General features: G+C 40.2%; 1 protein-coding gene across 1 annotated transcript in view; it reads left to right on the plus strand.

The window, feature by feature from the left end:
• Nucleotides 1-15141, plus strand: part of LOC115795422 (contactin-associated protein-like 4) — a 142890-nt gene that overhangs the window by 36347 nt on the left and 91402 nt on the right. The window contains exon 3 of the mRNA XM_030751320.1: nucleotides 11186-11379. Coding sequence (XP_030607180.1) covers nucleotides 11186-11379 — 194 coding nt within the window. The remainder of the gene's footprint in view (nucleotides 1-11185; nucleotides 11380-15141) is intronic.

Genomic DNA, 15141 nt, shown 5'->3' on the forward strand with positions numbered 1-15141 from the left:
ATGAAACAGCATGCAATACACTGTAATTGTATCTTGCTTGCTCATTAGTCTAATGCAGTTGCAAAGATTCTTCCAGAGAAGAATATGCATTTTTTTTCCTTTTCATAGCTGTGAGAAAATCAGTCTGTTCTGAAGTCTTTAATCCGTCCTGTGTTTCTGTAGATGTGTGTTTTATGTTGTGTGCTGATGTTGTTTAAGATTTATTAATTCTAAATCCAACATCAACAGCTCAGTTTGCCTTATGACGGCAGAGCAATGCAGACCCACCAGTATAAGTATAAATGCAAACAACTACATAATCAAATACGGTACAGATTCAACACAATACTGTAATGCCTTGTAATACACCAGATGTCATGCAGAGAAGCATGTCTTAATAAGTCTGTGTAGATTCTCAGTCATCCAGGTCATAGATTCTCTGGAGCTTGAAAAAGGCGACTGACTTCTTTTTGTTTCTTGAAGACGTTTCACCTCTCATCCGAAAGGCTTCTTCAGTTCTCAACCAAATGGTGGAGAGACCCAGGTATTTGAACCCCTGTGGGCGTAGTCCCATGGAGGTGGTTATGACCCTCTATTGTTCCTCTCATCCTCTTCGGATGAGAGGTGAAACGTCTTCAAGAAACAAAAAGAAGTCCAGTCGCCTTTTTTCAAGCTCCAGAGACATGTCTAAATAACTGCCATTAACTGGAACAACATAAAGTTTTCATAATTTAAATGCATTATCCATTTGCATCTTTCTCATCTGATGGAGTTTGCACAGTTATCATCCACATGAGCTGAGTTTGGTGATTACAGCTGTTATCTTTTTCACAGGGAATAGGATTGGGTCTTCCTTTTCTTGAAGTGACATGCCATCAGCATCATTAGTATTTTAGGAAAAATCAAAGTAAGAAGACCAAAGCAACATAACATTTTTAGCTGATTCAACCAAAGGATCCATCGGCTCGTGCCATGGTGAGGAGTCTGTTGTTGTTGGATTACTCTAATGCTAAAAAAATCTTTGAAACCAGAGGATTCAAAGTCAAGTTCTGAAGCCGGTGCACTCCCTGCTCCATTAATCTGTTGTACAATATTAAATACTTTTTATGATAAAAGGAAAATCATCACAATGAGGCCCAAACATCATTCCTAAGAAAAAGGAAAAATGCTTGTCACAATCCATTGAGTTAACTGAGTTTCCCAAATGTGAGCAAGTATAAAACGTGTTTATGTTGCTGCCAGATGTCACTCAGTGAAACACAGCAGTACACATCTGGCTGCAGAGCTCCACTCACTGGGGATTCGGCTCCACTATAATAGTTCATCCAGATAATATTACAGGTTCTGTGAAAGGCAGTCAGTGAAGTGGGCAGGGGAAGGAGGATGTAACGGGCTGCCTTTTTACGACACAATGTGACAACTATAAATAGGTATATTGCACACCATCCTTGTAGCTGCTGGTCAGCTGTACAGACAGCAGCTGATCAGCAGATTAAATTTAGTTATGTCCATTGTAGATCCACCAGTCCGGTCTCCTGCCCTGGACCTGCAGGCCACAGGGAAATACCACACATCTATCTGTTGTCTGTTGTCATACAATTTTCTTGAAAAAAATTTTTTTTTAGTTTGATAAGTTTATATATTTGTTTGTCTACAAATATTAATAGTTTTCATAAAGAGCCTAGCAGGGCTGTTTCTGGTAGGTGTTTAAATCTGTGAATATCAGTAAAATTACTGTTCAATGTTTCCATAAACAGTGAACAAACAAATGCTGTGATCAACAGCATTTGATCAACAGTGATCAACACTGTAACAAGTAAAAGAGAGAATCCTAAGGCACGTTTTACGTGTATTTGCTGCAGACTGAGCAACTTCTTGCTGGAAGCCTTAAATGTCTGTATTTTGGCCAAAGTTATAATTTCTAGATCCTGACGCACACTTTCTTTCCTGATCCTTTTTTGGTTTTGTTTTTCATCATAAAAGGTATGTGATGCTACAGTACAGCAAATTAATGAGACAAGAGTGCAGAGCTCGTCTTTGACTCCTTTGGTTTTAAAAGTTTATTAACTAAAACAATTTTAACCCATTAAAGTAAGCAATCACAGCTGGACCCCTCTTTCTTTGGGCTCCGCGCTCCAAATAGTCAAGAATCAGTTGATTCAAGTGAGCAGGATTCAGCTGAGAGTGCAGAGTTAACTGCGATACCATGAAACTGTAGCAGCGCACAAAGCAGGCAGTCTCACCTGCACCATGGCTTCTTTGTGCATGTGGCTGCTGAGTTCTACGCATGCGGGTCATTAAATTTATGCTCAAGGAATTTAATTGCATGAGTGACAGTGAATACTTGGACCCGTGAAATGAAATTATGTGCTCGTGATTATGTTTTTTCTCACGTGTGACTTTTGACATGAATATAATTCCATAATTTTCAACCACCTTGTGTTCAAGGTCAAAGTCACATTTGTTGTTCTCAGTGGATTTTAATTCTGATACGTTTGTGCAGGAGTGCCAACCAATGACCAGTGGTCACTTTCTCTCTGTGTTTAACACATTACAGCACACCTGTGTGAAACTGAACCATTAAACTGTCTCTCAATTGCACATGATCTTGGGGTCATGTTGAAAATTTGTTGCATGAGTTGTTTTTTTTTGCCATTTTTAACCAGAACTTCAAAATATTTCTAGTTTAATACCTCAAAATCATTTCTTTTGTTCAAAACTCCTGCCAATGAGAAATGATCCTGCTTCCTTTCCCCAGGCAGAGAGCAAGAGTAGAATAAGGTTCAGTATTTTAGCTATTTATTGAAATTAACTTGATATTGGTGGTCTTAACGAGTGTTTGACAGAATCCATCCATCCATCCATCCATCCATCCATCCATCCATCCATCCATTTTCTTCTGCTTATCCAATTCAGGGTCACATGGGTGCTGGAGCCTATCCCAGCTACCGTAAGGTGAGAGGCAGTGTACACCCTGGATAGGTCATCAGCCTGTTGCTTATGGCCTTAGTATCCTGAGCACGCTCAAATATGAACATGATACTGATAATGTATACCCCAGCCTCTTTGGAATATCCTGAGGTAAAATAATTCAGGTACAATCAAAAGACCCAGTATAAATGTAAAACCTTTAAGTAGTACATTGTATCCACAGGGGATGTAGTTAATGTATGAAAGAAAATGGATAGAAACAGATCATTTAAACATGAAAGAACCCCTGGGCTATAATAGACAATAGAGTCCCAGCTGAGATCCCACAGCAATATCTGAAGTGTTTAATGTCTTAACAAATAATTTCATGACAGCGGTAACCTTCATGCATTTCTTCCCTAATCTAGCTCTAGTATGTTGCTTGTAGATAAGGAAGTTCTTGGTTCAGAATCCCAGGGAGCAATCCCAGCTGTTTGCTGAGGAAATCGATGAATAAATGAATGCCTCCATCTCATTTCCATCTCTGCTGCTGCAAACTCTGCTTCCTCCTGTTGTTCTCTGAGGAGCTGCTTCACTCTCAATTCATTTACCCACTAAGTGAACACGGATTATCAGGCTTTGAATATGACCTACTCGGCACACCATAACAAGAAATCTATAATGTTACTCTCGTTCAAACTTCATTGTTATTGATGTGCATTGAAGGTCATTTGCAAATCACATATGTGATAAATTTTATTTTACTTAATAATGTAATAACAATGGATTACAATACCATATTTTGTGATGTACAGAGTACACCTTATTCTCATTACACTCCTCCTGGGGTAAAAGAGAAGGCAGAGAGTCATCATACAGATAAAAAAAAGACAAAGAAATAGAAATAAATTAATTAATCTATGAACAAATTACCCATGTCTAAATGCAGATATAATTTCTTTACAAAACGTTGCAAGTTTACACTGCATAATGATGTCTTTTGAGTTATGCAACTTTGGTCTCAATCTAAAATATACAGGCAGATTTTTCAGTCTTTGCAACCTAAAATAACTACAATCAAATAAATAGTGGAATACCTCTGGGCAATTAACACCAAATAGAGAGATTAAAGTATGGCATATGTATTAAAAGAACTGTGCTGCCGTGGTTTGAATCACATCTATCTGATAAGACTCCAATTTGTTCATGCAAGTGGGAGTCTTCCTCACTGATGTTAATTATGGAGTTCCACAGGGTTCTGTGCTAGGACCAATTGCATTTACATTATACATGCTTCCCTTAGGTAGTATTCTTAGAAAGCATTGCATACATTTTAATTGTCAGATGATGCCCAGCTTTATCTATACATGAATCCAGATGACACACACCAACTAGTTAAACTGCAGGAATGTCTTAAAGAAATAAAGGCCTGGATGACCTCTAATTTTCTGCTTCTAAATGCAGATAAAACTGAATTTATTGTACATGGCCCTGACAATCTTAGAAACATGGTGTCTAACCAGATGCTTCCTCTTACACTGTGAGGAATCTTGGTGTAATCTTTGACCCTTAAGTATGCACATTAAGCAAATATGTAGGACTGCTTTCTTGCATTTAAGCAGTCTGTACAGGGATACTGAATTCAGCTGTGGCTCACCAATGGAGCTTGTTAGACCATTTACCAATTTGGTTAAGTAAGTAAGTAAGTAAGTAAAGTTTATTTATTAAGCACTTTTCACAGACAAACAGTGACAAAGCACAGTAAAACAAAAACAAACTAAATAGAGACAGAAAGCCTGTTTAAACAAAAATGTTTTTAACTGCTTTTTAAAAGAATTCACAGAGTCAACTAAACGTAGCTGTAGACTGTTCGACAGCCTTGGTGCTAAATGCACACACACACAGGCAATGCAGTGATCTGCAAAAATAAATAACAATAATAATATCAATAAATAAAAACCTGAAGCCATGTTCAAGGGAAACAAAAACCTCCTTTTAACCCATTTTCTCAGTAGACACGTTATGAAACAGCTCAGCTTCCCTCTGCATTCACACCTGAAGACCTGACATCGTACTTGAGACTTTAACCTGACGTAGCTGATCACATTGGAGGTCTGAAGGGGACACTAGAAGTGGATAAAAACCCTTTATAGTCTATTGATTGGAGATGAATGGCCTATTAACAGGAACCTGGAGGATAAATGACTCAACTATTTCAGTCTCCCCACTGGTTACTGTTATCCTTCATTTATCTTTCCTTTCTCTGCCTCCCACTCTCTTCTTCCCTTTGTAGTATCCCATTTTTCTTTTCCTTTCCATAAGGGATCTCTCACCCCACCCCACCCCCCATCCTCCCAACCTCATCCTTTAACTGAATTGTCCCTGTCCATCTTCTGCTCCATCTGCATTACATTTTATTTTCACTGGTAAGAACTCATTTAGTCAGCTCGGTCTTCTTGCCAAATGTTAATAGCAGTCTTCATGTTTAAACATTTTCTTTCTTCTGTAGGCGCCGCTGACAGTTATCAGTGATGCCACTGCAATTATACTGAAATGGACTTGAAGAGAATTATTGTGCCACAGTTAGATTTGAAGGCAGAATTAAACTTTAATTGGAAGCTGTAAATTGGAACTATGTAAGAGCAGCCAACTAATCAGGTATTGATTTTCATATTCAGTTACGCTCTGTGGTTTCTCAAAAACAGTATTAATTAAATATATGCTTTTAGTCCTGCATGTAATTTATTTGCAGCAGTCTGAGCTCATGTTTCTAGTTTATAAATTCCCCAAATTCACATGTGATGCTGGATCTTGTTTCCATAAATTGCAAAACAGTAGCAAGTACCACAAAGGTCCAGTCAGTAGAGATTTATTAATTAGTTTGAACACCTGAAGTTTGTGAAGCCAGTTTCAGGTAGCACAAATCCCACAAACCCCATAAATTTGCATCAACACCTTGATTTGTTATAAACGTATTACTGCAAATTCTGTTTATGAAAACTGTGATGTATTCATCCTAAAATAAGATACTTTACATTCTTCAGGGGCTCTTTTTGTAGCATCTCATATGAACGAATCTTCCCTGCATCTCCTGCAGAGAACCTGCAGTATCCCTCAGCCTGCTACTGCTGTCAGTGCTGCATCGAGCCCATTAGCATCCTGTTGGACTCCCTGTCGGACTGACATGTTATCAGGCTGCTGAAATTACCCTCCAGACTCGGTATTCTCATGCAAATGACCAGTGCTCATTCTGGGCTGGGTGCTTGTATCAATCTGTTACATGTCTTTCCAGCTGCCTTTCTATCCCTCTAAGCTGCCTGTCTCTCTACTACTTCCTGTCTCACTTTTTAATTGTCTGTCTTTCAGTTTCTTTTCTTTCTTTTCTTGGACATTCCCTCTGTTCTATTCAGTCTGTCTGCCTGTAGCTGCATGATGGTATATTACTTCACAATTGATGGTGAAATAGTAATTTGTTTATTCATCCATTCACCAATGTTGTACTTGGCAGCATCCAATATTACTGCATAATTAACCTTAGACAAAGACTGCATTCACCCTCAGGCAGCTAATTCTTAAAAACACCTCGTTTTCTCCCTGAATTGTATCTTCATGCACTCCAGAGTCCATCCATCCTTTTTTTTTTTAACTGCTTATTCAGTTCAGGGTTGTGGAGGTGCTGGAGCTAACAGAGAGACAGACAACCATTCACACTCACATTCACACCTAAAATTATCACCAATTGGCTTGTCTTGGACTGCAGGAGGCACAGAGCATGGTGACAGTGGTTAGCACTGTCACCTCACAGTAAGCTGCACCTGAGTTCAGATCTGCTGCCTGGAGTCTTTCTGTGTTCACAATCCAGAATCATCTGCTTTAAATGCTAAATCCTGTTGAGTGGCTCTTATCAGTTTTATCAGTACCATAGACTGCAGATACAGAGAACTATTGAGCTAAAATTTGAGCCCTATAGGCCATCATGATAACAAAGAACAATGATAAGCAGTTGCTTCTCCCAAATTCTCACCACTGTAGATTCTGTGAGCTGCTCAGCAGCCCAAAGGTTAGACTGTTTTTGGGAAGTTCCCAAAGGTGGATTGGCTAGTGTGGTCACAGTGTTCCTTGAAAAGAGAACTGTCAGTGAAGCTCTAATTACTGTTTATTTGACTTTTTGGAAAAAATTCTAAACAAATGAAAAATATGTGCAAAATACTCTGCTACAATGTATGCAGTGTGGTACGACTCTACCTTGATTTGTCGGGCTACATTTATAATTTCATCCTGTGTTTGGCCGTCACACTCCTGACCTCCATTAACCTTTACCTTCTTTTGTGGGTGGTTAGATCAGGTATGCTGACAGACACTGGGGGAGAAAGAAACCAGGGCGATCTCTTTGATTTAAAGCGACAGCCGTGACACAAAGTGTTCAGACCATCCACCATCGGCTCACCTCCATTGTATTAGCTGCAGTTACTGTGACAGGGTGGACACAGTAAATCTTTGTAACGCCTCTTAGCCTCTCAGTCATTTTGCTTTAATCTCTTTCTCCTTTTCTCCACAGTCTTATCTTTATGAGTAAAGGTCAGAGTGTCTGCTCTTTTCTGTTCTGCTGTCACTGGACACGTCTGTTAGTCAAGTGCTTGGCTTTGGCCTTTAAAGATCAGCATGGACCTGCCACCAGACCGGCACAGATTTCGTTTCACTGTTAAATTTTTCCCCTCAGTGTGCTGCCACATTTTTCAGCATTGTTTTAAATTGATAAACAAAATAAGTAGTTGTTCCAACTCCTGTTTCCCTTTTCAACTAATACAACTCACAGGGTGAGACTGTGCAGCTTAATGCCACTATTTATACTAATCTTAGCTCAACACGTAAGTAAAGACAGTTTTTACTAAGTGGCAATTTCAAGAAACAAATATTGAAAACTCCAGAGCTTGCTGTAGAGTTTATATATCTTCTCTGGCCCAGGAGTGTCTTGGAATTCACCAGGAGGAACTGGCAAGCATTGCTAGGGAAAAAGGATGTCTGGAATACCCTGCTAAGCCTGCTTTCCATGTTAACCTTACTTCTGCTTTCAGTGAAATGGACAGAGGCATTGAAAAAAAACAATATTGCTCATCTCCTTTTCATTTAATATGAAGTGTACCTTGTTACACCACATTAGAGCAGACGGTAAATGCTCCACCAGTGTCTTGTTTTTGGTTTGGTTTTTGTTGCCTCTCTAAGTCTTCCTGACGTCCTGTGCCAACATGTGGTGCTGTGGTAAAGAACAGAAAAAGGCACACGCTGAGCTGTAGCTTCACGACAGGAAGGTTTATTCTTCACATAGGATCAATGAACATAGCTCATCATTAAACAGAATATAACTACATCTATTAACTACATCTGTAAAAAATGTAAACAAACTATTTTAACACCTATTACAGCATTATGTGCCTGACATGAAATAATGTAACGCAGCTCTAAGCTGGTTTTCCAACCGCCATTAAAGTTGCAAGAAAAAGACAACAACGGAGGACTGTAATGCTGCTAGTGTGGGTGAAACGCTCCACTTACACTTATGTTGACACCTGAGCGCTGCAGAGTTTAAATGAAGCATCGACGAAACAAATTTGCTTCGAGGATTTTTTGTAATCGAATAATTTGAGTTACTCGAGGAATCGTTGCAGCCCTAGAAAGAAGTGCTTAAATGAATGGGTAAATGCAAACCTGTTCTATGAAGCACTGAGTGCTCAGCTAGAGTAGAAGACCGCCATATAAGAACTAGTCCATTTACCATTTTACTGACCTGTGGTAAAGAATAGGAAAAGGCACATACGTTGAGCTATCATAGCTCCAGAAAAGGGAGGTTTATTCTTCCTTTATGCCCCAAACACTACTATATATCACTAGTGCAATAAGCGCCCTCTAGCGTCTTGATGTGGAATAGTACTGTGCCTGAAACCACAAATACCCAATGACAGAAAAATTAACAAATACAAACAAAACTAAAAAACTACGTTGTTGTTTTAAGCCCATGTGGGGATGCAAGTATTTGTCTCAGATACTCTGTGAGGCTTTGGCTGAAAGATTTTTGTACATGTTGTGTTTTATAATGCCAAGATTTCGGTCACTGGTCTTTCCTGCTTGAATACCTTTGTTCAAGATGCAGATCACTGTAAGCTGTAATTGGCTAGAATTCAGTGTGCAGTGAGACAGCAGGTTTTTAAGGAGACCTAATCACCAAATCATACAAGTGGCCATCTGGAATGACAGCACTGTTGTGTAATCTGATCCTCGTGGTCTAGATTTTGTCATAGGGCTGCAAGAGGAGGTCCAGCAGCTATTTTGTTTTGTACATGCTTATGCCTTTTAGCCTGGCTGTACAGCAGCCTGTTGAGAGAAAACTGGCTCCAAACTGAAGAAAGAAAATGAGAGCTGGCTGTGAGCGTGTTTGTGTTCTCTATGGCTTTCTGACACGCAGCGCGCGTGTGTTAGCTTGTGAGCTCAGTGGGGCTCTGGTCAGCAGTATCCTCCTTCAGAATTCGTCCATCTGGTGTTTGAGCTCTGTGTCGCTGTTTTGGCCTGACCAAACATTTTCCACACACACACACACACACACATACACATACACACACACACAAACAGATTGCCTCTCTTTCTCTGCTTTTAACGCTTCTTTATTGTGCAGCAGCCCATTTAATCAACTGCAGTTTATCTGTCCAGGCAGACTTCTGTCAATAACACCCACGCTTCTGCATGCATTGTGAGCAGTTTGCATGTTTTCACTTATGTGCACACACACACACACACACACACACAGACACACGTAGTTGTGATTTGCCACTTCAGAGGGCATTACATTGACTTAAATTGATTTCCTGGACCTTACCTCGCCTCAGTCTTAAAGGGGACCTGTTATGTGTTTCCTTATTCTCTATCATATACTGTTACAATGGTAGATGCTCATATTATACATAATAAAAGTTTTGAATATTAAGGTCAGCATATTTAAAAGTAACCTCTCTGAGCCAAAGGCTTGCCCCCACCTTACGCATGTTTAAGTCAGTTTCATCTTTATTGATTGGTACAGTAAATGCTGTTTTATTTATTTATTTTTTTTTGGCACTGTATCACTGTGGAAATGGGCTTCCTCTGAAGGGTGGCTGTGCTCTCCCTTACAGATAGTGTGAGGACATTAGTCATTCAGGAGGGACTCAGAGTAGAGCCACTACTTCTCCACACCACAAGGAGCTAGTTGAGGTGGTTCAGTCTTGGATGCTTCCTGGGTGAGATATTTTCAGGCATGTCCTAGACGAGGAGGCCCTGGGGCAGACCCAGGACACACTGAATCGATTATATCTCTTGGCTGGTTTGGGAATGCTTTTTTTTTTTTTTTTCTTGGATTCTACTAGAGTAGCTTTGTATGATTCACAGTTCAGAATGATCCCTGTTCATATTATACTGGGCCTTGGTGCAGCCCTCAGTTCCTCCAGTGTGAAACAAATAATTTAAGCCTTTCTTCTGACGGGCTGCCTCTAATTAGCAGATGGATGGGGCTACCTATCAGCTCAGGCATCTGTGTGCTTGACCATATTAGGGATACCCACTAACTTTGATCTCATACAGAGCCATGAGTAGAAAAAATGGTCTAAAATGAATCATTTCGGCCAGTCTGATCCTCGAGCTTTTGGCTCATGTGGACTTGTGGATTTATTGACCTCGTTATTTGAATCTTAAATATGAACACCCACTACCACAACAGCGTATCTATGACATAAAATATTGATGAGCATAATGGGTCCCATTTAATGAAAGAAGAAGTATATTAACTTTAACTTTAGTGATCCGGTTTAGTGTCGCTGTCTTAAGCAGACCTTTTACAGATCAGTTTACACACAGACATTATCCAGAAATGGTTCTTTCATTGCTTTGAAGTGTCTATTTTTGAAATTTTAATCTTAAAGGGGACCACAAATATATTTCATTTTCTAAAACTGAGATGAAAAAAGCCACACATTCTTGAAGGCTCTCTGAGTCATGGGAAATTTAAGTTTTTTAAGTTCCTCAAGAAAGTTCTTAAAGTATGATTTATATTTCACTGTAGCTTCTGAATGGATTTACTGATGCATACTGTGGTTCAATCAATTTTCATTATTCGGGTTTCATAACTGAAAAGTGGGTTTTTTAGTTTATAATGAAAGGTCAAGCAATGCAATTCATTCCTTTCTCCTCGCCAGAACATATTTCATCTCATCCAATCTAGATGGAAATCTAATCACTTATATATGCATATTTTTTTATTCACATCTCTCTGCAGGAGCTGGAGGTTGGTCACCTCTCATCTCAGACAAGTATCAGTGGTTGGAGGTTGACTTGGGCGAGCGCACCAAGATCACAGCTGTTGCCACACAGGGCCGCTATGGCAGCTCTGATTGGCTGACGTCCTACCTGTTGATGTTCAGTGACACGGGACACAACTGGAAGCAGTACAGACAGGAGGATAGTATCGGGGTGAGTAGGGTTTTGTCAATCTTCTCCATAGTCCTGTTGTCCCCCTGTGAGATGAGGGTCCCCCCTAAGCCCCACATTAAGGGGATCCAGTAGGTCTTTTATGTCATAGGTGTCTTTTGTTTATTGTGTTTATTTCCACTTGTCTCCTTAAAAGGAAGGGTCACTGTAAATCAGTAGAAAATGATCTTGACTAATCACTTTTATACTAAGATGAATGACTGTGTCCTCATCTGTAGGTGACATGTTTACATTGGGTAAAATAGATTTGACTCTTAGAATTAATCCAAAGGATCAGTGAAGCTGTTCTGGAGACGTGTTGGCCCCAAGCCTTAATCAGACATTTTCTGTTGGATTCTCCTTTCATTTGTTACCTTCCTCTGGCCCATTTTATTACTTTTTCCACCACTGATCACAAGTAACAACATGGCAAAACATAGCCATAAAGTAAAAAAGGCTCAGCTGGTCTCTGTAGGGCTGATTAATGAAAAAAAAAAAAATCAGAGAGATGTGTCACAGAGGCAGTTAGGCATCACCTCCCGCCTCTTCATAGACACAGCACTCCCCTTTGGCGTTTTCTCATTGCACAAGTGTCATGTTGGACGTTGTATTTGTCCTACTGCAGTGGTGGTACATTGTTTAGTATAATGGCACTGGAATACAAAGTAGTTTTGGTGTTGAAAGCAAACACAGTGATGAATTGTCAGCTCAGCGAGCCACTTCAAAATATGTACCTGCATGCTCCCAGTGACTTGGACACTAAATCAAACAACAGACCTGCAAAGTTTTCCACTGTGTACCTGGACATTGATCCAGGAAGAAAGCAGGTTTGTTACAGCGCTGCAGAGACGAGCCTTTGATTAGAAGTCGAGCTGAGTTTTAAGCCAACTAATCTCGGCACTGTGGATCTTTTCTGAGAAAGCAGACAGAACTGCTCCTTACAAAACGTGTTAAAAAACACGGTGCTCTGACACTCTACATAAACTCTCTACAATCCCAGTCACATTTCAGAGTGTTCCTCCTGTGAACGTCGGTGAATTAGTCAGCCAGGCTTAGAGAGTCTTCCAGAGGAGGAAGTTGATGGCAGAGTTCCTGGATCATTTCCTACTTTGCTTCACTTCGCAGCACAGTGAGCTGATGATCAGGGAAGGAAACTTGTTGTTTTCCTCTTCCTCTCTCAGGATGACATCTTTTTTTTTTCTCTCTCTCTTTTTTCTTCGGAAGCCTGTGGGTGCTGGAAAATACTGCAATCCATCTTTTCTTTATTGTCTCGCTCCTCTTTATCTGTTTGTTTTCTCTTGCCTGGAGGGCTGAAGATGAGGAAACAAGTCCTGCTCTTTTCACTTTTCCCTGTTTCTCAAATTTCCTTTATTACTTTATTTCGTTTTCTTATTTGCTGTCTTTGCTGCTTATCTCCCTCTTTCTTCTCCCCGTGTGATTTTCTTCCCCCTCTGTCATTTTCCATTAATGCTCACTGCTCTGTTTTCATCCTTCCTGCTGCTTGGCTCAAAGCTGTGAGCAGATAAAACACTCAGCATCTTGCTTTTTTTGGACTTCTGCAGCTTTCACTCAACTGCATATACACAGAAAGAGTACTCTTAAACCACTATTCAATTCTATATGAGATTTTTCTTAGCAGAACAGCCTTGGCCATGAATTTCAGCTCTTAAAGCGATGTACGTGCATGCCTTCTTGTCCTCCCTGACAAGGTCTGTGTGTTTACATTTTTAACACCACACTATCTCTTAGGGAGGAGGTCAGGGTTGCAGGTCTGGTGCATAAACCTTTTGACAACATGCAGTTATTTTAATAATAATCTATCTTTTTTTCATCTTCATGAAGGAACATGCAGTTTGCACATTCAGTTTTGAAAAGCCACCTAAAATGTATTCAAACATACCTGTGAACAAAAAGCTGGTACGGTTAGAGAACATGGTACAAATAATACCATTTATTCCAAAATTACAGAGATCACAGATTAGAGTGATATTTATCTTTTTATTAATTAATTAACTGTTTTTTTATATATCAGAATAGGTGCCCTTTTTAAATTCTACCTGTTTTCTTTAATATAAGGATGCGGTACGAGCTGGGTATGTGTATAATTTTAACACAGGCAGTGTCATGTTTCTAATGTTTTTTCTTCTATTGAGGATTTTTACATATTTCAAAAGCCCGGGAGTTAGAAGTTGACATCCTTTAAAGAGCAAAATGAACTAATTCATACATGAAAATTAAAAATAAATTCACAAAATTTACATTGAATTTTTTTTCTCCTTTCAGTCAACCACAGGGTCTCTTTTCATCATATGATGTGATTCAATTCCACTTTCTCTTGATTACAGAGGAATTAATAAGTTAATTAAGTGTCTAAGTTTTATTCAGTTGTGGGAGAGCCAGTTAACCTGCGTGTCAACTTCAAGGGAGGCATGTAATTAGGCTAGATATCCAGATGGAGGAGATGGAAAGAAATCCATCAGGCATTATGCCCAGAGTCTGAGAGAGACCAGCAAACCAATTCCCTGCTAACACTCCACATTTTATGGAAGGATTTTTGCATGAAGCAGGTTAATGAATTTAATTTCCTCAAAGGAATACTTTCCAAATTTGAAAAGATATAAACTGTGTTTGAAGTTCCCTTTCACCTCTCCTTCACGCCTCATCTCCTAATCAGAAACAGCTTTTTCTATCGGCATACTTTGTTTCCAGTTGCTAATGGGAATGAGCTGTGTCCTTAACATGCCCATCATGCGGGTCGGCAGTGTGATCAGGGATCTATGCCTTGTATTCGACCCCTATACAAGTGCCACGTGTCTACCTACTGTCAGTGATCCGCCAAGTGAAAACTAGATTAAATAATCTGGAGTCAAGAATTATAAAGCTAAAATAAACATAATTTTGTGTTTTTAGAAAAACAAAAAAAGAATCTCCATCTCAGAAGCTGAATCATTACTACTGATCTCGTTGCTTTTTCAGCCCATCGATTAAAGCCGTAGAGGTTTGGTGCTTTGTGGATTGGGCGGCGGGCAGGGTTCCTGGCACTCTGATCCCCAGCTTCCGAAACTGGCTTGTGGCACATGGAATGTCACCTCTCTGGTGGGAAAGGAGCCTGAGCTTGTGCGTGAGGTTGCAAGATACTAACTAGATATAGTTGGGCTCACCTCAACACACTGCTCGGGCTTTGGAGCCAGTTTCATAGAGAGGGGTTGAACTCTGGAGTTGCCCTAGGTGAGAGGCGCCGGGCAGCGGTGGGTATCCTTCGGTTTGCTGCCTGTATTTTGGGGTTTCCCCAGTGCATGAGAGGGTTGCTTGCCTGTGCCTTTGGGTTGGGTATTGGTCCTTACTGTTGTTTGTGCCTATGCACACAAGCGCACATGGTACCAGGACAACCTAGATTACAGGATGATGATTGATTTTGTAATCGTATCACCAAATTTGCAGCCGTATGTCTTGGACACTCGGGTAAAGAGAGATGCTATGCTGTCAGCCGATCACCACCTGCTGGTTACTTGGATCAGGTGGCAGGGGAAGATGCTGGACAGACCTGGTGTATTCAAATGTATAGTGAGAGTGCACTAGGAACGTCTGGCAGAGGCCTGACTCCATGAGCTCTTCAATACCACCTCCAGCAGAGCTTTGATTGCATTCCAAGGGAGGCTGGGGACATTGAGCCTGAGTGGACCATGTGATGCAACTCCAGTGCTGAAGTGGCTGACATGGCTGCAAGGAGCTGCAGCTGCCAGGTCGTTGGTGCCCATTGTGGTG

The sequence above is a fragment of the Archocentrus centrarchus genome, chromosome 17 (assembly GCF_007364275.1).
Source record: "Archocentrus centrarchus isolate MPI-CPG fArcCen1 chromosome 17, fArcCen1, whole genome shotgun sequence".
Lineage (NCBI taxonomy): Eukaryota > Metazoa > Chordata > Actinopteri > Cichliformes > Cichlidae > Archocentrus > Archocentrus centrarchus.